Source organism: Coenobita brevimanus, chromosome 98, assembly GCF_032717465.1.
Source record: "Coenobita brevimanus isolate Jiangsu-jjx chromosome 98, ASM3271746v2, whole genome shotgun sequence".
Taxonomy (NCBI): domain Eukaryota; kingdom Metazoa; phylum Arthropoda; class Malacostraca; order Decapoda; family Coenobitidae; genus Coenobita; species Coenobita brevimanus.
The window spans coordinates 11039250-11062388 of record NC_137051.1 but is presented as its reverse complement, the minus strand read 5'-3'; the positions used below and the strand labels follow the sequence as shown (position 1 = coordinate 11062388).

At 41.9% G+C, this 23139-nt stretch overlaps 1 protein-coding gene across 1 annotated transcript in view; it reads left to right on the top strand.

Moving 5' to 3' along the window:
- The window catches only part of LOC145414237 (putative phosphorylase b kinase regulatory subunit beta), a 286779-nt gene extending 267749 nt beyond the window's left edge, over window positions 1–19030 (top strand). The window contains exons 23-26 of the mRNA XM_080283817.1: window positions 2357–2426; window positions 4338–4508; window positions 7062–7169; window positions 15848–19030. Coding sequence (XP_080139943.1) covers window positions 2357–2426; window positions 4338–4508; window positions 7062–7169; window positions 15848–16003 — 505 coding nt within the window. The 3' untranslated portion in view covers window positions 16004–19030. The remainder of the gene's footprint in view (window positions 1–2356; window positions 2427–4337; window positions 4509–7061; window positions 7170–15847) is intronic.
- Window positions 19031–23139: the final 4109 nt, after the last annotated feature.

Sequence of the window (23139 nt, the reverse complement as noted above, 5' to 3'; positions counted from 1 at the left end):
CGATATATGCATGATATACCACACCCCAACCACCCACAAACATTGTTTCATATGCACATGACATTACCATAACAAGTTCACATCACATTGCAAACACAGCCAGCATACTGCAACAGGACTGACTAACCATATTGGAGACTTGGGTTCAAGGACAACAGATTGACAATCTCCCCAGCCAAATCCACCATCACACTTATCACAATCAGTAAACATGGACACAGGTACTCCCTCTCTTCTCATCACACTTTATGTATATATGTCAGTCACACTTACCCTCTGCTAAGATCCTTGGAGTGACACATGACACTGGACTCACCTTCAAAGACCGAGGGCAAAATTTCAAGAGGTGTTGCACCTCCAGACTCAGTGTACTCAGGGCAACTACAGGGACAGATTTATTTATTTATTTTTTATTATTTATTTATTTATTTATTTTTTGGTGGTGGTGGTGGGGGAGGGGAGGGAATCTCCCCGCTTAAGAAGCAGTGCATTAGATGAGTGATGTCCTATGCCTCCTTGACATGTACTTCCATCCTATCCAATACCCATTACAACTTGTAAATAATACAGAACAGCACCCTATGCGTCACCACTGGCAGCATCAAAACCACTCCGACAGTTCATTTACGCTCTGAGACAAAAGTTTCACCTGTCAGAGACTATGTAGATATTAGGGGCACACAATTCCATGCAGCAGCCTGTGCCATTATACAACACCCCTCTCATTACATGACGGATTCACACATGCACACCTAGGTGCATAATCACCACACAAACATTATCAAACTCTCTGCAACAGTGCCACCTCCAGACATTCCAACACTAGCATTGAAGAAACACGTGTGCATGCAGGAGAGTTCAACACCTCTATCACAACATACTACAAGCCCCCTTCTTCTGACTACCCCCCATCAGAGGTGTCCTTAAATAGAGATGATCGAGTTTACCTAGCTAGGCTTAGAGTAGGACATCACCCAGCCCTTCTCAGCTGCCAGCATAGGTTTGGGTTGGGTGGAATCACAGATGACATGTGCTCAGCTTGTTGAATAGACTTGCACAGTATACACACATAATGGAGCACTGTGTAGCACATGCCACACTAAGATGTAGATGCATCAGTGGTGTGTAGGGAACCTATGGGACAATCCATAGGGGTGGCTGCTTACATACTGTCGATAGGTCTGCTCGATCAGACAGACCAAACTTGAGGAAAAACATCAACAACAACAACAACTATTTTGCATACCGACTTATTGCTCTATCTTATTGGTTTGGGAGAACTCATGATCATTTGGCTATGAACCTCCACCATCAGTTAGGATTCAGTGATCTCCATCTATCTATCTATTGCCAGATGCCTTAATCCCGTAAGGGGTGGCCATAAACAAATCGCCTCCACGTCGCCTTGTCCCCCGCCACTTCACTGCCCCGCTCCCAACTCATACCCCCCTCTTCACACACCTCTCCACTCCATCCCTCCATCGGCCCCCCCTCCCCCTCCCCCTCCCCACCTCACCCACACACACACACTCTCCTCCCCAGTCTCCCACCTCCACTCCCTCCACATGGCCAAACCACCCCAGTGTGCTTCCCCCAACGCCCCCCACCACATCCACACCACAACGCTCCCCCACACCCACACCTGTCAGACCGTCTCCCCATGTGACTCTACAGGCTCCCCCCAGACAACCCACCTCCACCGCACCCACCCTCAACCCGTGTCCCCCCAACAACGTCCAAGCCCCACCCCCACACGCCAGAGCCGGCACCACAACACTGTCATGCAGCAACTCCCTCACTTCCATGCTCACCTCCCCGCTTCCCATCACCGCCCTCAGTGATCTACTGGCACTAAATCCTAAGCCTTGAGGCTATTCAATTGGTGGAGACTAGAACAAGCCCTCCATTTATTAGCCTGAAATATCTAGTGCCCATTTAAAGCTCTCCTACTGGTCAGGCTACCCTCCCTCCCACATATTCTCACTTTTTCCTAAGAAAATTAGCAGTAAAGGAATGGAAAAGAGACAGCTGGCTTGAGAGTTCTATGTGGGAGTCTCATTTACGAGGAGGCTAGGATGAGTACGGAGCTTAACTCAAAGGGTATTTTAAAAGCCTGCCTGCTGCAATGCATTTTCTGTTCTACCAGATTGATTAGGATGTAAGGGAATTTAATCTAGGAACAGTATGGATATAGAGCTTTACAAGCACTAAATTCCTTGAGCTTATAGGATAAATGGAGGGTTTTATTCCAAAGCCCCATATTATATATGTTGTATTCTACCATTTAATAGTTCCTGTTTTCATACACCTCTTTCCTACCATGGCCACACAGTTCATATAGTATTCTCTGCCTCAGGTTGACACCCCAGCAAATTCGAATGATTGATGGTTGCCTAGGACGGACCCCTAAGAGATTTTATGAGAAGGTTGGTTTTTCTGTGTTTTATCTAACCAGTGTGTAATGTTTAAAGTACAGCCACTGCTCGCATAACATGCAATCAAAGAGCGCAAAACTAGTCATAACATGGCCTTTTTTTTTTTTTTTTAAAGACCAAGAAATGGTCAAAACGCAATTTTGACATTATGCAGGTGATGAAATTGCCCATTTCTTAAAAAAACGTACTATTCTGCTACGATAGTGAAAACACGGCCTGAGGCCAAAAATTATGGAATATTTAGTCATTACACGAGAAAACTGTTCAAAACATGGTAAAAAACAGACAAAACAAGGGCAGATTTAATCATAGCGCGCATTGCATCTGCTTGTGATGTATGCATGTCGCATGTCTGCGCGGGGTGTCGTAATGGTCTACTGAACATTCCCTGTCCACTCCACTCAACTCTCTCCCTATTCTGTGCCTCCACACGTGCTGTGTGTTAACTTTGCCCTTTTTTTGGCCACCTGACCCAGCTTGACCATTCCACCCCACTGTGACTTAGCAAGAAGGCGGAAGTAGGTTTGACCCAGGATCAGAAGCTTGACGTGATCAAGCAGAAGGAGAGAGGAGAACGAAATTGCGCCATCGCCAAAGTGTACCAGGTCAGCGAGTCAACTGTTTTGATCCTGGGCAAGAAGGACACCATATTGAAGACTGTGGGTCTACGGGGGATCTGCCCTGGACAAGAGATTTCGAGTGTCTGACCCAGCGCTTGTTATGATGGAAAGGTACCTTGTCATGTACTGCAACCGACAGGAGAGGGAAGGAGTTCCGATCGACTCTATAAATGTACGAAGGACCCTGTGGAGCCGGCACGGCCAAAGGATTGTGCTGGGGACCAGTAGGAGTCCTGCCCATCCTTGGAGCCCCACTCCCCCTCCCTCCAGGAAGCCCACAAACTCTTCAGTGCAAGCTGAGGAATCCTCCAGTGTTTGTATATACTGTACTGAAGTCATTTTTAGGTAGGTAAATGTCCTGGGAAAAATCCCAGAAAATTGCCCCAAAAGGTGAAGTTGGGGCTGGCTTGGGTACCATGAAACCCTTTGACATGTAAACATATGGCAGTATAATGCGAAATTTTCATGAAGCGGGACCTGCCAGGAACAATATTAGTGCATTATGTGAACAGTGACTGTATTGTGTTTTTAATTACAGTTACGGTACCATCTAGTACTCACGATCTCATACTAACCCAAGTTTCCCCATGTTAGTTTGGTGGGTAGTTTCTACAAACAGGAAAATGAAAACACTGAAGTTTTCAACTGGGTGAAGTGTCCCTTCTGACCAACACTTTACCGCATCCATGTTTGGCATCCTAGAATTACCAACTCTACTGTATCAATACAGACAAATGTCGTGATGTTAGTAAGCTCCTACAAGCTATTTGGAGCATCTGTGAAACTGGAAAGTGCTTCTGGTTCAGGCCCAGAAGGCTAAGGATGAATGTGAAACAGCCTTGAAAGCCCACTGAACAAGGAGGTTTGTCTGTATTTAGGATATGTCAGTCTGGTTTCCTTTGCATTTATTAATTTGACAATTTCAGTTCCATCAGACCTTAAGGTATGCATATTTTGCTCTAGCCTACAAAAGTATTTCTTTTATTCCAGCTGTTCAACTTTTCTCAGACTTAATTAATCCCATCACTGTCAGCAAAAACTTACAAAATTTTTTAAAATCAGCCTTCAGTTCCACTATCATTTGCTGCACTTACACATTACTGTATTGTTCAAGTACACACTGATCCAATTTACTGATCTATTTCCAGCCTGATAAACTATTCAGTATCCTGCACAAGTCAAAAGGAATTTATATATGCAGTCATCTCTTAATGCTCATTTTGTGCTCTCTTATTTTCATTAGCTGACAGGGATACTATACCAGACATCTAAATTTCTACAGGTGTTCAACATTTTGCGAAAGACACCAGAAGGTGTACGTCTGTGTGACCAGGTCTTGCCTCAGCAGCCAACCATAGCAGAGATGTCCTCAGGAGAACTGAATTTTGCACTCACTGTCCAGTCCCTTCTCAACCATATTCAGCATCCAGAATACCGTCAGATTGTGGTAGAGGTGCGTTAAAACAGTTACACTTTCTTAGATATTATGGAATAATAACATACAGATTAATTTGAGAAGTTGCATCGGTACTTATGTGGGAGTGTAACTAGTGTTGATTTTGTAAACTGAATTAATTATAATTACATAATTTGATATGCATTAACCCATAAACTGTAACATTAGTTCAGTGCACAGAACATAACATTGAAATGATACCTTGTTTCCTCTCAAGGAATCCTTGTACTAGGGTTGGACATGGTACGCCTGATGTTTTCTGTGGACTGGAAGCTAAACCAAGTGCTGAAACCAGCCAATTACATCCCAGCAGTTTCTGGAAGGTGTTAGGGAAAATAGAAATTTGCAGTAGAGAGGTGGCCTGCAGTCCTACTGGACCCAGGTTCAAATCCCCACTGGGGCAGGGAACAGTTTAAGGATTTGAATTTCATAAAATCAGACTTTACTGATCTACCAGAAGACCCGCCGTGTCATAAAAATACCCTCACTAATACCAATACTCCAGTTCTGTATGAGACAGCCCTAGCATGTATTCAATGTGGACAGTGTGTGTTAGTGCCAACGTTGTGACATGTAGAGGTGTATGGTATGTAGGAGGACTACTGGGCCTTGGGAGCAGGCTGTGAAGCCTATGCCCAGAGTTGGACACACACACACACACACACACACACACACACACACACACACACACACACACACACACACACACACACACACACACACACACACACACACACACACACACACACACACACACACACACACACACACACACACACACACACACACACACACACACACACACACACACACACACACACACACACACACACACACACACACACACACACACACACACACACACACACACACACACACACACACACACACACACACACACACACACACACACACACACACACACACACACACACACACACACACACACACACACACACACACACACACACACACACACACACACACACACACACACACACACACACACACACACACACACACACACACACACACACACACACACACACACACACACACACACACACACACACACACACACACACACACACACACACACACACACACACACACACACACACACACACACACACACACACACACACACACACACACACACACACACACACACACACACACACACACACACACACACACACACACACACACACACACACACAGAGCGAGCAGACATCCCAGCCATCGCTGCGAACCTTAAGTAGTGTTCAGGAATTTTGTCTGTCCTGTCTCCTAAGGTCTTGTTTTAAATTTAAAATAATGAAAGTTAATAGACTACCAAAAATGTAAAGATTTATTGGCTAGAGTATACATGAATGTTTGTATTTTTCGGTAACAGCTGTTTTGGTACTTTAACCAACATCAAACATGGCCGAAAATGTAAACATTGAGGGACTCGAATTTCCAGGATTTGATAGAAATACCAATGTCATGGATCTGATTAAAACATTGATTATGAGGATTAGTGAACTCGAAAAGAAAGTAGAGAATCTAGTGAAAAAGGACTTGTCTGAAAATACGGAGACTACTATACAGAGTCTGATCCAGTCCAATGAGACAGCAAATGAGGAGATTAGAAATTTGAAGCGTGAAAATGTCGAATTGAGGAGGAAACTAGAAGAGAGTACTAATAAAACGGAGAAGGTGAGTAGTGTAGTAGAAGAGCATAAGGCAAAATGAGTTAGTATTGCGTGAGTTATGCGAGTGCACTGTATTTTCTTTATCGTGATTAGTGCACATGAGTGAAGAGGTATTGTTCCAAGAAAGAATTAGAGATATATGTATTTCTCAATGTACTAGCCTCTGAAGGGACTCAAAAGCAGCTACTCTGTTTAGCCATATACATAACCAAGTAGCCATTAAAAGCATTGGCTTTCACAGGTCCTAGATCCATTTAGGTTGGAAAATCTTCATTTTTGGCTGTAGTACAAACTTTGATGATCACAAGAACTATATACCCAGTGACCTTACAGGTGACATTGTAGAATGGATAAAGACAGGTGTATGTGAAAGTTCCCAGAGTTGAAGAATTTTCGTCTACAGAATTAGAATTGCTCCTCTGTGGTGTGACTTTCTTTGGATTTAAAAAGTTTTCAAGTCAAAGAGTACAGAGGAACCAAATTGATTATCATTTTGTATTTTATTATTTTGTATACAGTAGAGACTGAGTACAGTGCACCTGTTCCATAAATGTCCTACAATGTGACTGAGTGGGAGTGGTGTCTACTGACATTTATCTTTGTGCTGGTATAAGGATGTGGTAACCCCACCACCCAGCCTTTGTGTTGCAAGCAGCCTTATGCATCCTGTGGCACAAGAGGGAATATTATAGCTAAGGCTTTCCATTTCCTTTGATTCATCTCCCCCAAAACATCGTAGCTGCATGCTCTGGATCTTCTCGCCTCTACACCAAATGTGACCTTTGAATAATTAGTTCGGATTGTTTTGATTGCACTCAGCTTTTTTGTGGCTTAATACAGTATACTCCCACAGCTGTTTTCTGTTGTGGCAACCATCTTGGAGAGGAATCCAGAGCTTAGATTCCAGCATCAGCTTGATCTCGATCAGATTATCCAGGATGCCTTCAAAATGTTCCTAAAGGTAAGGCAGTGTTCTGTACAGCACTGTTTTTCCCTACGGTAGGATTGTGTTGGTATGAGACAAGGTTGTGTGATGTCTCCATGGTTGTTCTTTATATATGGATGGTGTTATGAGAGAGGTAAAAACACGAGTAACGAAGAGGGATGGTGCCGGTAATGAATAGTGAAGGATGGAGTATATGAGTTCTCATGTATGTAGATGATGCAGTGCTTGATAGACTGGTGCAGAGTTTTGCAGATGTCTGTGAGTACCATGCCTTGAAGGTAAATGTAGACAAGAGTAAAGTGATGCTTGTTAAAATACAGTATAAGGTGACTCCCAGAGGGATGTTGCTATGAATAGAGAGAGACTGGAACTGGTGACAGTTTAAGTACCAGTGTGCAGTGATAGAAAAAAGAGGTAAATGTGCAGAAGTAAAAAGCAGTGTGTGGCACACGGAAGGAGAGTGGCTGGTGCTGTGTAGGTCTTGATAAGAAAGAGAGGTTTGGGTGTGGCAGCTGCAAGAGGTTTGCATGAAGGAGTTTTAGTGCCTACTCTGACACATAGGTGCAAGACTATGGTGTGGCAGGAAAATGAATAGTCAGGAGAAAGAGCAGTGGAGATGAAACTCTTGAGGAATATGTGTGGAGTGTAGATAGTGTTGAGGATAAAGATTGATGTGGTTTGTAAAAGATGAAGAGTAAGGAAGTCTGTGGTCACCAGAGTTGAATATTGTGCATAGGTAGTATGGACATGTGGAGAGCATGGGAGTGATGATGGTGAAAAGGACACAGTGGCCCTCCATTTATGCAAATAATGTATAATTGAACTTCAATTTACAAATTAAACCACACATATGGTACTATTGAAACCCATGTTATAAGGCTAATTGGTATGATGAAATCCAAAAATTTTTCCAAAGTCTTCATTTTGGCCCCTTTGAACATTTTTGCCCCATCCCCTCCAGTCATACACAGCATTTATGGTAGTAAACATTCAACCTCAAGGAACTTCACTGGACATTAAAAAAAAAAAAAAAATACACAATTTGATAAGTGGTAATTGCTTACCACGACAGAGGACAGAGCAACATGAGAACCTGCCGAGGCCTGTCTCTACCTTTACAAGTAACATGAGTAGAAAGGGCAGAAGCCAGTGCATGTTCATTAATTATCAGTTCATTTAACACCACAATAGAAAACTAAATTGCTTCCTGTTCTGTTGTTTGTGGGTGATTGTGTGTTGTTGGGTGGGGGTGGGGGGGAGCAGCAGGGCTTGGTGGGTGAGTTTGGGAGGGTGTGTGGGAGGACAGGGTCTGGGAGTGGATGTGAGGAGGAGTGGGGTTGTGGTCTTTGAGAGGGGTAGGGTTGTGGTCTTCGAGAGGGATGGGGTTGCTGGGTGCGCAGTGGGGCTGGGTGGTGGGCAGGTGGAGGATGTGGGTGCATAAGGGTGCTTGGGTGTTGTAGTGAGTGGGGATGAAAGCCTAGAGGATGCAGTGCTTGAAAGAGTACAACAGGGGAGAAAAGCTGCTGGTTTATTGAAAGTAGTGATAAGAAATAAGCAAGTGAGCATGGAAGTAAAAAAGCTACTGCATGATAGTACAGTAAACTCCCAATTATCCGTCTTGGCACTGCCTGGCATACGACATTATTCAGCGTAGCTAATGGCTGAATTGAAATGATATCCAACAGAAAGCTTAAAATCATTGACACTACCTCTGGCTAAAAGTACATTATTATCATGCACGAGACATTTGCTGTCATCAAACATCCAACCACAGTCACAAAAAAAAAGAAAATAAAAGAAATAAAATACACAAAAAGAATGGGGTTATACTGTACAAGTGCTGTAATATGAAAGGGGCGGAGTGCTGAGGGAGAGAGAGAGGATTGACGGTTGGTGGACCTAGCAGCTGACGGTGTGTTTGGTGGTGGGTAGAGAGGGGAGATGCAGTGGCTGGGAAGAGAAGAGTTTTGATTGGCCAAGGCAGAGGAGGGAGAGTTCTAATGCAGAGTTTTCATTGGCTGGCAGCAGGAAGGTAAATGTTCACTTACTTTCCATTGTATTCCTCCACTGCTTTGGTGCCGATATTCAAACGAACCTACACTGCACTCTATGTCTCTTCCAAAACATTATTATTATTAAATGGCAACGTTGCAATGGGTTTCCCTCCAAAATCTGGGAGGCTTTCTAGTGCTCCTGTGGCTTTCTGACACATTGTACTGTGTCCCCCCACCTCCTCTCCTCTCTGTTAAGTACAACTTACTGTTCTGAAGTGTACAGTACTGCACTGTACAAGTGACTGTTGAATTCTACTGAGGCACCGATGAAATCGTATTGGAAAGAAAAGTCGATTGTGTTACTAAACAAGAAGAGTTGATAAAAATGTGTTTATTTTACGAAGCAAAATAATCATGCTACAGAGGAATTGTTAACACATTATAGAAAATTATTTAGACAACAGTTTCATCCAAAGTGAAGTTTGTACTTGCTACTGTGAGATGAAAGTTTTGTTGTGTTGTGTGTGGCAAAGTGCTAGAATTTCAATTGAAGGAAGTACAGTATGGTGTACACAGTACAGTACAGAACAGTAGTGAAGCATACTTCATTTCAAGCATGTTTTTTTCAGTTTTCTGATGTTTTCATTGTTTATTTTGAGTGTTTTTGTACAGTATTCTCCAGTTATATCTATATTACCACCACTACCATCATCATCATCACCACTACATCGTCATCATCACCGCCATCAACGTGAAATGTGTTTCTGTACTGTACACAAGATTACAGTATACTTAACAGTACATACAGTATTTCAGTATCAGAAACGTCTCTTAGTTGATTTTCGACAATATATAGTGTTTACAATGTGCTTTAAACAGCACATGTACTGCCGGGTGAAAAAAACGGGTCTCCTGTCTGGGGGGGCATTGATGTCATCCCCATTGTCAACAGAAAAATTCTTCAGTACATAAACTTACAGTGCACTTAACAGTACATTACAGTATTTTATTTTTAGGAACATCTGTTAGCTGCTTTTTGACATTTTAAAGTGTTTTGTAGGGGTTAGACAGTGCATAAGTGTTACAGGGTTTGGGGGTAGGGACCCCTAAGGAGGACTTTTGCATAACCTGGCATTTTCACAGTATATGTCAGGCCAGCAAATGGGTTGGTGGAGGGTTAGTGCCCCTCCCCGTAAAAAAATAACTCAGTCAAATGGCCACCCCTTATGGGATTATGGTGTCTGGCAATAGATAGTTAGATGTCAGGCCTTTGGCTCTATTATGCCAGGTAATAGGAAGTTTACTGTATTGTGATACCAAGTTCATCGTATGAAAGCGAAGCTTAGACCATGTTGGATGGACGCAAGTCAAGAGTGAGAGCAGTAAAAGTGAGTTACTTGTGAGAAGCACGTAGAATTACATGGAGAGAGGCAGACTGACCAATCAGGAAGTGAAGGAGCATTGTGGTGTGGATGTTGTGATAGAAAGCATTAGGAAAAATACATTGAGGTGGTTTGGCCATGTGGAGAGGATGGAGAGTGAGAAACTAATGGGGAGAGTGTATGTGAATGAGGTGGAGGGAGGGAGAAGGAGGGGGAGACTGAGGGTGAAACGAGGAATGGAATGGAGATGTATATGAGAGAGGGGGGGGTGTGAGTTGGGGGGAGTTGCATGATGGCAGGGGACATGGCGACATGGAGATGATTTGTTTGTGGCCACCTCTTACAGGATTAAGCCATCTGGCTTTAGACAGAGATAGATAGCTTAATACAAGTGTCATACTGCATTAAATCTCCCCAAATAGCAGTTATACACCAGACAGGTGGGTGAAAATATACATGAAAATTAAAATCAAGCACAAAATACAGTACAGTATTGATACAGTACATATAGTACAGTAATACATTACATAATACAATCATAATCATACTGTACACATAGTGTTGGCATCAGTAGAGGGTAGAGTAGTACATTATGCAGTACAGTTCACTTAATTCCATGTGCTCTACACCCATACCCCAATTTCCGGCAGTGCTGTGTACCAATGGGAATGTTCAATCAGTGAGTATGTCGGATATTGAAGCGATTTTCCCCATAAGATACTGAAGAAAAGCCAGAGGTGCATTCCAGGCCCAAACTCAAACTCTCATATACTTTACTCAGTCAATAGAAACTGACACAGAAGCACTATAGGCAATGTTATTATCATCATAAACAATACTATTGCCAAAAACATTGGACAACAAACATCACATGCAGAAAGGTGAGGAGGTGGGAAGGCAACTGACAAGCAGCGAGCTACGCAGGGACAGGGGAGGGCAGGGGGACGGGGAGGGAGACAAACAGGTGGAGGAGGGGAAGGGGACGGGAAGGGAGACATACAGGGATGGGAGAGGGATGGGAGGGAGACATATGGGGGTGAGGGAGGGAGGGGGGGAAAGGGAAGGGCAGGGGGATGGAGAGGGAAACAAGCAGGAGTGGAGGAGGTGGGGGATAGGGAGAGAGATAAGAAAGCCACTGCCCTACTACCCCCCACCCCCACCCAATCTTACTTGCTCATTCACTCACTCACTCTCCGTCAGTCACCCACTTACTCTCACTCACTGTCTTACACATATTATGGCAATTTATTAATTACAAACAAAAAGTCATTGTATGAAAAAAAAAAACATTTTCCCACTAGGCTGTTGCCTGGGAGTGTTGGTCTGGCCCAGCTGTTGGCATGGTGATGGTTTGGACATGTACGTTTCAAACCTAGGGAGCGGCAGGATGTCAGACCAGCGAGGTGACAGTCGTTCAGATTGTTTGGATTGTGGGAATGTTCCCCTATTTCTTTTGTTCGGTCTAGCTAATCTTTGGTTTTTAATGCATCGGAAATTGGGGTATGGGTGTAGTGGCAAATGGCCACCGCGTAGGTCACAAATTCATATTTCACAGATATGTCCTCACTGTACAGTAGTCAGAGCACTAGAGCATGGAGCACTGAGGGCTTACAAGAGAAGTCACAGCACTATAGCGGCAAGCGAAGCACGGGGTACCACAGGCTGTCACAGCACAGGAGGATAGCCACTGCGTGGGTCACATTTGCACAGTGCACAGATACGTTCTTACTGTATGGTGTCCACAGGAGGGTATTAGAGAGTGACGGTAGGCATGGCACATCGAGTGGGCCACTCCCACAGTGCTCTGTGATTGGCTGGCATGTTGCAGGGCTGCAGCACCACCAAAAAATTCATAGTACCGCCAGTAGGAGCCCCCAGAAACCGGAAAAAGATGCCATCTCTTGCCAGATAACTTACTGTAAAATGCAAAACTGTGGTCAACTTGAATTATCCTCTATTATACAATTTTTGTGTCACTTTACTGAAAGTATTATTTATTGATTTATCTACATATAATGCTGCAGAAAAAATGGCTTATTTATCAAAATAAAATAGAATTGGAAGGTTGTCATTTGCATCTGTCTTAGTTTAGGGACAGTCTTCATGTGATTATTAACATTTTGCCTGAGAATTGATCACTGTCATGTTTTTACGTGTTGGATGCACATCTGTAAGGAAAAATGGTAAATGGGTATAACGAAATTGTATCTTACATAAAAAATGAAGGAAATCTGGTACTTAAACAATCAAAGATCGTATCAACCCACTGAGGTCTATCATATGGAGGGGCTGTCTCATGGGTAGCGCCGTGTAGTTTGTGTGCCCGCTGCCAGGGGCCCAGGATGGTGCTGATGACGTTTATACACCTAGAGTGACTCGCATCGAGGTAACTTTGGTGAATCATAGATGAATGTGCTTTAACAGATGTGTAAAAATGGACTGCAACAGAACTGAGATGTTTCTCAAACAAAGAGGAGTACCATGCCTTTAAAAATTTGGGTTGCTGACCTCGGACCCGTGCGATTTCTGCCGTACAATTCTTAAAATTATTAAGTGTAAGCAACGTTGGGTCTGGTTAGTACTTGGATGGGTGACCACCTGGGAACACCAGATGCTGTTGGCATCCCTACGTGTCAAGTGGGGTTGGTGGAGGATTAGTGCCCCTCCCTGTAAAACAATTAACTCTAAGCCGTTGGCCACCCCGTTTGGGATACATGGCGTCTGGCAATGAATGAATGAATGAATGATGGATAGAATCATGTCAGGATTTGCCAAATGAAAGATTACAATCTTTGAAGCCTGTATTATAAGTTTTTCCAACAACTGTGATTCATAACACTTGGTAAAAAAGTGCTGAAAGCAAACACACACAAAAAGCTTTCATGGCTTTTAGTAATCTCCATGAAGAACTTTTCATTGTAAATCTCATTTAGAGCATCAGTAAAATATCTAAGATGAATATAATAATGGTATAATGCTTTATGCATAAGCAATAATCCCAATAGAAATTTTTGTAAAGGAAGGTACACCAGCACTGAGCAGGTAGTGACCACACATTATTTAGTGATCCAGCGAACACTGCAACTTTCACGAGTTTGTGGGGGCTCCTATTGCTTCGCGTTTCTGAGCCAGATATCACCTAATTTTGCCAGATATTGTTTTAACAGAGCTGAGCAAAAAGCTCCCGTTATTGCATTGAGGCGGATATTGTGAAGACACGTAATGAGGGAAAAACTGATCTGATAAACCTGAGTCTGTTATATCTGATGGTCCCCCCGAGGTGGGATTTCAGGCTCGTTTGAAAATACATGAGTACAATAACATATCTACTGTATACTGAGAGGCTGTGAAAATGCAATCTTAGGTTTAGAGGCATATTGAAAAAAAATTTCTGAGGGCAACACCTTTATGTTATAGGAAAGGTAATATTTGGTTCCAGCATAACTGGATGAGGCACAAAAAAAATCAGTCCAGACTGCCCCATCACATTTACACGTCTAGTAAGAAAAACTGTCAGTATCTGGTGTGACCACATCGTGCTCCAAGAGACGAGGTGTTGACAGACAAAAACGACGAATTAAAAGTCTGTGGGATAGCAACCCAGTGATGTTGCAAGGCTTGAGTCAGGTCAGCAACGTTGCGTAGTGGAATCTGCTTTTGTCACACACATCGTCCAAGTTTGACCCAGAGATGGTCAGTTGGGTTCATGTCAGGTGACACTGAAGGCCAGTGCAACATCTCCACATCATGGTGACAAAGAAAATCTTGTGTTACCCAGGCTGTATGGGGTCCTACATTGTCGTGTTGAAAAACAAGCCTTTTGGTGTTGCTGCCATGTTGGCCCAACAACGGAAGAAGAATTGGCAGTAGAATATTGGTGACATATCGTTGCATTGTCAGATTTCCGTGAACAAACACAAGCTGAGAAGGAAGTGAGCACTGATGGCACCTCATACCATATCACTGCCACCACCAAAGCGATCTCTCTCAGTTACACAGTGACATGCAAAATGTTCCCCTTGACACTGGTAAACTCTGACTCACCCATCAGGTAAGCTCATAACTCCTCTGAGAAAATTACATCTTTCCATCTCTTGTTGGCAAGATAACCCCCTGCCGCAGCTCAGTCTTTTCTTGCAAGCCAGTGCTGGTGAGTCAAAATCTGACCTCAATAAGATCGATGTGCATGAAGGCCAGCATCAGCAAGACGCCAGTGAACTGTCTATGACCTAATGGGCTTTTTTCTTGTCTTGATAATACTGTTGGCAGTTGCTGCAGCTGTGAATAAATAATTCTGAAGATAGTGCCTGACAATAACATGTTCACGTCTTGCTGTCACTGCTCATTGTTCACTTGGACGTGAACAATCTTCTACCCTCTTAGTGAGTTGATAACATGTCTGCAGACATGATATCGTTGAAAGGTGCACATTATATTGGCATGTGACTTGATGCTGTTATGTTCGCAAGTTCAGCATCCCTATGGCTTGATTCCTCTGTGCTACCATTAGACATGGCATGATGATTATACATGTTGACGTCAAATCCATTGTGGTGTCAGTAGGGGTTACACCCACACCTTCCATGCGAGCAACGCTCTGGTCCAAGCGCTTGTGCATATAGAAAAAAAAAAAAAAACTCATGGATATGTTTCTACTAAATGATTCATTATCCTCGAGCAGGTTGGAAGTGGTTCAAATCTACCAAATATGTGAATCATTTAACCTGTAGTACACCGCTCAGAGCTTACCCAACTGTAAAAAGGTAAATCATTACAGGTATGTGTTGATGATATACAGCAGTTGCATTTTCATTGCCTCAGTATATTTCACCATCATCAGTCTCATTATTGGTGTTAACCAAAGGAAATCTAAAGGAAGGCTCATTTATCATTTTGAGCTATGAATGATGCTATCGTTGTTATTGTTGCAACCTGAGTCTCATCTGGACGAGAATCCAGTGAACTACAGGAAACTAACCATTTCATCCAGTAATGATGTTATGCTGAAGGGTTATCTGTATTGTGATAATGTGGTGCATTAAGTGAGTATGCTTGTTGTTGTGTGTGTGGGGATGTATTGCTGTGTGAGTGAAGTGGATTGTTGGTGAACTGTACTTTATGTTGGGATTGTAGCAGGGAAGGGACAAGAATCATAAAAAAAATGAAGCCCCAGTTTAGATCTCTCTTCTTTGCTCTAAGAAGTATAAGACTCCTTGCAGCACAGCAGTGTCTAGGCAGTAGGGTTGCTGTATGAAGAAATTGCTCTTCTTTCCCTGTTTAATTATCATGAACCTGCTCTAATCCTCTCTCCCATTAGGACCAAGGGAAAGAGTGGAGTGAGGACATGTCTCCCTTCTACAATGCATCAGAAGTTGCAGTCACCAGCTACCTTGCCAGAGCAATTGTCAACTTCATGCTTACTGGGGATATGCGCTGTGATATTGAGTTTGGACAAACCTGTCAGGTCTCATAAACTGCATTCTTGTACAATTAGGGTTCCTTAACACTGTTTCAGACTGTCAGGACATGAAGAGCTCAAACTGTACTGTACTTAAGCAAATTGGGATGTTGGATACGTTTGGAACCCCCAGCTATATAAACTGATTATTTTATTGTGGCTGTACAGAAGTGCATATTGTTAACATAGCCTTCAGTCATAAATGTTTGCATGCTTGTTTTGCATATACTGACAGAGTTTAGTGAATTTTTATTCAATGCCAAGTTTCATGATAAAAATAATGAAATGAGACCGAATGATATTTTTATGTTGAAATATGAGAAAATATTCACAAATACCATATTTTTCGGCATATAAGGCGCTTCTTTTTCTCTCTCTCTAAAAAAAAGTACACTGAAAAGCTCTCACACATCTTCAGAGACAAATGTCATGAGGTTAGACTGGCATTAGCTCTGGCTTTATTCAAAGTGGCAGCATATACAGGCAGATCTTCTAAACGACCTATCATTGGTAAAATATACAATTTTAAAAATATTTAATGAAATTAAAACTGTTGATAAATTGTGAAAAGCATGATGCACATTAATGTTTCCTCAGAAGATTCAGGAAAAACTTCAAGCACAGCCACAACTGTATTTACTTACTGATGGTGCTGCCACCTGGTGTCTGCTGGTGAATATAAATGAAAGTCTGCCATGCATCCATGTTTTTTTAGGATGAACAAGTGCTTGTAACTTTTATTTGCCTTTGTTTTTTGTGAGTTTATTCACATTCTCTTTGAATCATGCTGATACTGTACATCCAGTCAAATAACTTGAAGACGTCAAGCTCAACAGAGAAGGATGGACAGAAGCAGTTTCTGGGGTGCACATATGTTTGGCTGTTACAGATTTTCACTTTTATATTGTGGACAGATGAAAAATATTGAAGAGAGATACTAAGAGGTGAATAATCATATGCAAACCCACCTGTTTCAAGTTCAGTAAAGAAGCAGATATTTGGACAGAAGTAATTATGCCGTGTTTTTATGTATGACTGTAGTGCAGATTTTCACTATTTTAGTTCTTTTATTTAGTAATAATGTAACTTGACTGATGAATGGTACTGAATGGAGGTTTTGAAAGATGAGTACATTTGTGTGAATGTGACTATAATGAGCTAACATTTTAGTGGGTGTTGGTTAGGAGCCAAAGACCCCTCCCCTCCCCATATACTTGCCGTTCCAAAATAGGGTACATCATACACATATATGCTGAGAAATATGGTACATCAAAAATATATGGAAAATGAATATTGCTATTATGCATATCAAGCAACATTGCATAAGCCAGCCCCCAAATATAATGTTGTTATTGTTGAATTTACAGTGTTCTGCTTGTTGATCTTTATAAAATTTAGTAGAATAGTGAACAAAATAATCTGAGTGTTTCTCCTTCTCTCATCCAACTTCTGTGCTGTGATAGATGCAGGAATTGTGTTCTTAGTTGCTATTTCTACTGAATGTTCATAGTTTCACCCTCTAGTTGATTAACATGCTTTGTGAAAATTTTCTCTCCAATCCCTGAGAACAAAGGACACAGTATTGCCCATTTATTTACTTAGTTGTTATATATAGGGTTTGACCTTAGCTTGTGTTATGCAGTCTCCATATCTACAAGTATATTTGTCCAGTCCCCAAATGGTGTAAAAGGCTACTGAGAAAAGCAAGAGTGGGGAACTGTACAACTCTTTGTATTATTGAAAGATGTATAGGTATTGCAAAAAGCTTTTTATCCATACAGTAGAGAAGGAAACAAGATTGTTCTTAAGGCTTCATTGCTTCCCTCTCTGATTCATAACCACAGTAAGCAAATAGCGATACTCTGAATCTCCCAAGCCAGTGGTAGAGTAGGAAACTGAGTGAAGATGATGCAGATTTCTTGAACAGTTCCCCAAGCATTATATAATAGTGCACTATGTTTAAATGAGATTTTGGTGCTATGTACAAATGGTAAATTTCATAATGTAATACATGTCGTGGTAAGTGGGGCACCCACCCTCCATCATTACACCTCAGTGACTACCCAAAATTACAAGCACAAATGGTTTCCTGTAAACCAGGAAACCATTTATAAGTACTGTATTGGGTGGAAACCATATAATCTAATGCCTGGTGGTTTAGTGGGTTAAGGCACTCCAGTTGGATTGAGCCTGAACCTAGGTCTACATTCAAGGGGTGGTCTCATATACTGCCACTCTAGGTCAAGTGAGGCTGATCAACCTTGTCTTACCTGCAGGGACTGAGTAGCCTAGCCCTGGGTTTGTGTGCTCTTGATGGAACAAGAAGAATTGGATGATGGAGTGATAGATTTTTAATTAATGAATTGCCTAGATTATTGTTCCTTCTCTTTATCTGCTGTTATTTACACAGTATACAGGTTTCAGGTACACTGATCCTAAGTAGTTAGTACTGTACATGGAAATATGCCAGATTTTTAAGCAAAAAAAAAGTAATATATTGTAGATATGTCTTGGCCATACTCCTGCACTTGAAAACTAAATAAGCACATATAAGCATACAATATAATCTCTTTGTCATGTAATTTATTGAGATTTCATGATGCTTATCCAATGTTTTCATGTCTTTTATTTTTATTTACAAGTCAGCTATTACCAAGGGTATCTTACTGTTAGTGACACAGGAACCTGTATTGAAAATTAAGGATACAACAATTGGCTGTCAGTTTATAAGAGAGGAAATTATTGTTTTTTATTATACAAAATGTGTGGGTCTTGGTGACAAATTAGTATGGTTGTAGGAATGTGTATACTGTATGTTACTATTTGCTTTTGCAGTGTACTGTATTGGTTGTAATACAGTATTAGAATCTTGAGTTGCTGTGATTATTCTAGTCAGAACACTTCAAGCTAAGCCATATCCTTGAATTTCCTAATCCATCCAGATCAGGCCTAGTTTCACCCTTGATGATCCTTACTTTTTCTTACCAGTGTTTAATGCCAGAACTTTCAGTGAATGTAACAGTTTCAATAAACGTAAAATCACAGGTGATTGATACCTTTAATTATGTATGTATGTTTTTTTTTTTTTTTTTTTTTTTTTTTTTTAAACACTAGGAGCTTCTCATGCAACAAGATTTTACACAGGGAAAAATTAATTTTTCTTTAGCTGAAGGATGAAGGGGTTGGAAAAGTATTTGGTGTTGATGGGGAATAAGGTCAGATAATAAAATGTAGTGGAACTGAATTAAATATCTGGGGGCAATAGGTTGTAGGCGGTTAGCAACCATTGCACCTGGGAGGTACTGCCATTTAAATGACAGAAGGCTATAAGACTGGTATCTAGCCATGTCGATGGTTCATTTTTACACAGGGTACTCAGTCAAAGGTACCCCAAGTCAAAGTCAAGCTGAGGCCCAAATATTACATATGTTACAGGGAATTTGTGTAACCAGTGAAATCTCTAGAGAGTTCGTGAAATGAGTTTAAATTAGGGTGGGTTAATTTGGGCTATGGTTTGGTTAGGCTGAGATAATCTAGGTTAGGTTACTTTATATGATCATTAAGTTATGTTAAGCATTAATATAAATTAACCTAACCTAACCTTAACTTAACCTAGATTACCCTAGCCTAACCTAACTGCAGCCTAAACTAACCTAACCTTAATTAACTCATCCTAATTTAAACTCATTTCATGAATTTCCTAGGTATTTCATGAAATCACTGGTTACACAACTTTCTTGTAACATATACAAGTGATCAGCTTAATCCTCTTTCCCCCTAGTCTCTGAACATGACGTGCTGCATGACGAGATTGTCATATGGCCTTAGCCAGAGCATACAGTGCAAGCAAATTCTGCTGGCTTGCTACTGTAGTACTGCCTGTTAATGAGGGGCCTAAGCCCCAAGATAAAGCCCAGAGAAACTACCTCATCAACAGTTGTATAATGCCATGTCAGCTGTAGAGGTGGTGAGTCATGATTGGACTGGTGTACCAGCTGCTGGCATGATGGGTGCCCTAAGCCCAGTGGTCCAGTTTGTGGCCAAGGTCATAGGGTTGCAAGCATCTCAGCTATAGTTTGAAGTGGCAGATGACTGCGGCAGTGTGGCCAAGCCCTGATAACATCACACATGCTAAATGTGACCAATAAGTCCAAATGATGTAAGCCTACTGTAACGAACCAAAATCGCCAAGGGGAGAGTTTGGTAATTTCAGAGTAGCCAGCCAAAATATTGGAATATTATGGGGCAGAGGAAAGGATGTAGTCGAGAGACAAACTAGGAGAAAGACTGGTGTACAAGAGACAAGGAAGAAAGGGAGTTCAGCTAGTACACAATATACAGTAGGCACGTCTGACAGTTATATGCTAGCTTCCCATTTAATGCATTTCTTTAGTACAGTAGACATTCAAAATAGTAAAAAAAGATGGAAAGAATATTTTGAAAGCCTGATGAATGGGGATAGAGAGAACAGAGCAGCTGTAAACATGATTGGTTTTGGGGGTGTGCAGAGAAGGAATGCAGTGCCAAGAGACGTGACACTCGCACAGGTGAAGAGTGCTGTGAAGTGGCTGAAAAATGGGAAAGCAGCTGGGGTTGATGAGGTGTATGCAGAGATGCTTAAATGTGGTGGAGAGAATGGAATGAAATGCTTGTTGGAGATATGTAAGAAGGCATGGATGAGTGAAACTGTGCCTGCAGAGTGGAGAAAGGCTGTGATTGTACCCCTGTACAAAAATAAAGGTGAACAAAGTGAGTGTAAGAATTATCGTGGCATAAGCTTACTGAGTGTGGTAGGGAAGGTATATGGAAGAATTATTATAGAGAAAGTAAGAGAGATATCAGAAGCCCTAGTGAGTGATGAACAGGATGGCTTTAGGAGTGGCAGAGGATGTGTGGACCAAATATTTGCAGTGAGACAGATAGTAGAGAAGGCTTGTGAGAAGGACTGTAAGGTGTTTATGGCATTCATGGATCTGGAAAAAGCATATGACAAAGTGGACAGAGAAGGACTGTGGAAAGTTGCGCATGTACGATGTAGAGGGTAAGCTGTTAGGTGCCGTTAAAGAGTTTTTATGATGGTGGTGAAGCATGTGTCAGGGTTAATGGGCATCTAAGTGAATGGTTCACAATCAGTGTGGGCGTTGTGTGATGTCCCCATGGTTGTTCAATGTATACATGGATGGGGTGATGAGAGAAGTGAAAACACGAGTAATGGAGAGAGGGATGGCATTGGTAATGAATGGTGATGGATGGAATATCTCAAATTTGTTGTATGCTGATGACGCAGTACTGCTTGCAAGTACCGGACGAGAACTTGGTAGGCTAGTGCAGAGTTTTGCTGATGTCTGTAAGCGTCGTTCCTTGAGAGTAAATGTAGACGAGAGTAAAGTGATGGTTATTGAGAGAGAAGGTGACTCCCAGTGCAATGTAACAGTGAATGGAGAGAGACTGGAATTGGTGAGAGAGTTCAAATACCTGGGTACAGTGATAGAAAAGAGAGGAAAATGTGCAAAAGAAGTTGAAAGTAGAGTGACACAAGGAAGAAAAGTAGCTGGTGCAATGAAGGCCTTGATAAGAAACAGAGGCTTGAGTGTTGCAGCTGCACGAGGCTTACATGAAGGAATGTTAGTGCCAACTTTAACATATGGATGTGAGACTATGATGTGGGATGAAAATGAAAAGTCAAGAGTAAGAACAGTGGAGATGGGACTGCTGAGGAATGTATGTGGAGCACAGAGGGTGGATAGGATACGAAATAGTGATTCGTGAAAGATGCGGAGTGAGGAAGTCGGTGGACACCAGAACTGAAGAGAGTGTACTGAGATGGTATAGTCATGTGGAGAGAATGGATAACAATAGAGTGGAAAAGAAGGTATATCTGAGCAAATTCGAAGGAGGGAGGAGGCGAGGTAGGCCAAGGAGAAAGTGGAGAGATATGGTGGATGAATGTGTGAGGAAGAGAAGTTTGGAAGTCGGTGAGGCTAGGGAACTGACAGGAGATCGAGCTGGCTGGATGAATTTTGTGAGGAGATATGCATGATAAGGGATTTTTGGCACCCCTTTTTAACGTGGTAGCGTCTGGATTGACTGTCGGATACGATATGTGAAGCTACAGAACGGTGTGAATGTATTTGGCGTATCCGATAGAGCCAGGATTCCGGGGGCTTGAATGATGAGTGAATGGAAGCATGGCCTATTGGATTGGGCAATTTTGGGCTGTCTGGACATTGCTACTCCTCACCCTGCCCTTGGGTGGGAAAGGAGGTCCAGATGATGATGATGATGATGATGAAAAAAAGAAATTAGATTACTATGGCCTATTTCCACAGATATGCATGAAATAACTTTTTTTGGGGGGTTCATTATTCTGGAAAGTCGAGAGGTGCCACAGCCAATGAGAACATGCATTGGCTGGGAGAGGTGACATCACCAAGTGTCAGCCTCCTTGTGCTCGCTGGCATTCTTATACCGTAATAGTTTGTTGGACAGTACCATTTATGTGTGTGTGTGTGTGTGTGTTCTTACCTAATTGTATCTTTACAGGAATGAGTCAAGCTTGTACTCTCCCGTGTATTAAATAATTTTTATCATACATTTCCTTAAATTTATGAATTGTTTTGGCACACTATTTCATTCGGTAGTGCATTCCACTGATCAACTCCCCTATTTGGGAAACTGAATTTCCTCACGTCTTTTATCATCTCTCTTTTTATGCAGTCTCTTGCAGTGTCCTGCTGATGCTTCCCCATACATTATATACTCATTTATGCCTATTTTCTCTTTCCCTGAGAAGCATTTATATAGCATAATCATGTCTCCTCTTTTTCTTCTCTCCTGTAGTTTAAGTAGACTCAATTTTTCTAATCTTTCTTCATAGCTTAGATCCCTTAAGCTTGGTACCCATCTTGTAGCGGCCGTTTATACTCTTTCAATCTTATCTACCTGTTTTATGAGATGAGGATTCCAGACTACTGATGCATACTCCAGGGCTGGTCTGATGAATAATGTTATTATCTCTTTTCAGAATGTCTTCACTGATGTATGTGAATGCCATTCTCATATTAGCAAGCAGTTCTGTATCTTCTCACTGATGTGGTCAGGCGGAGATTGTCTGTTATTGATAATCACTCCTAGGTCCTTCTCTCTTTCTG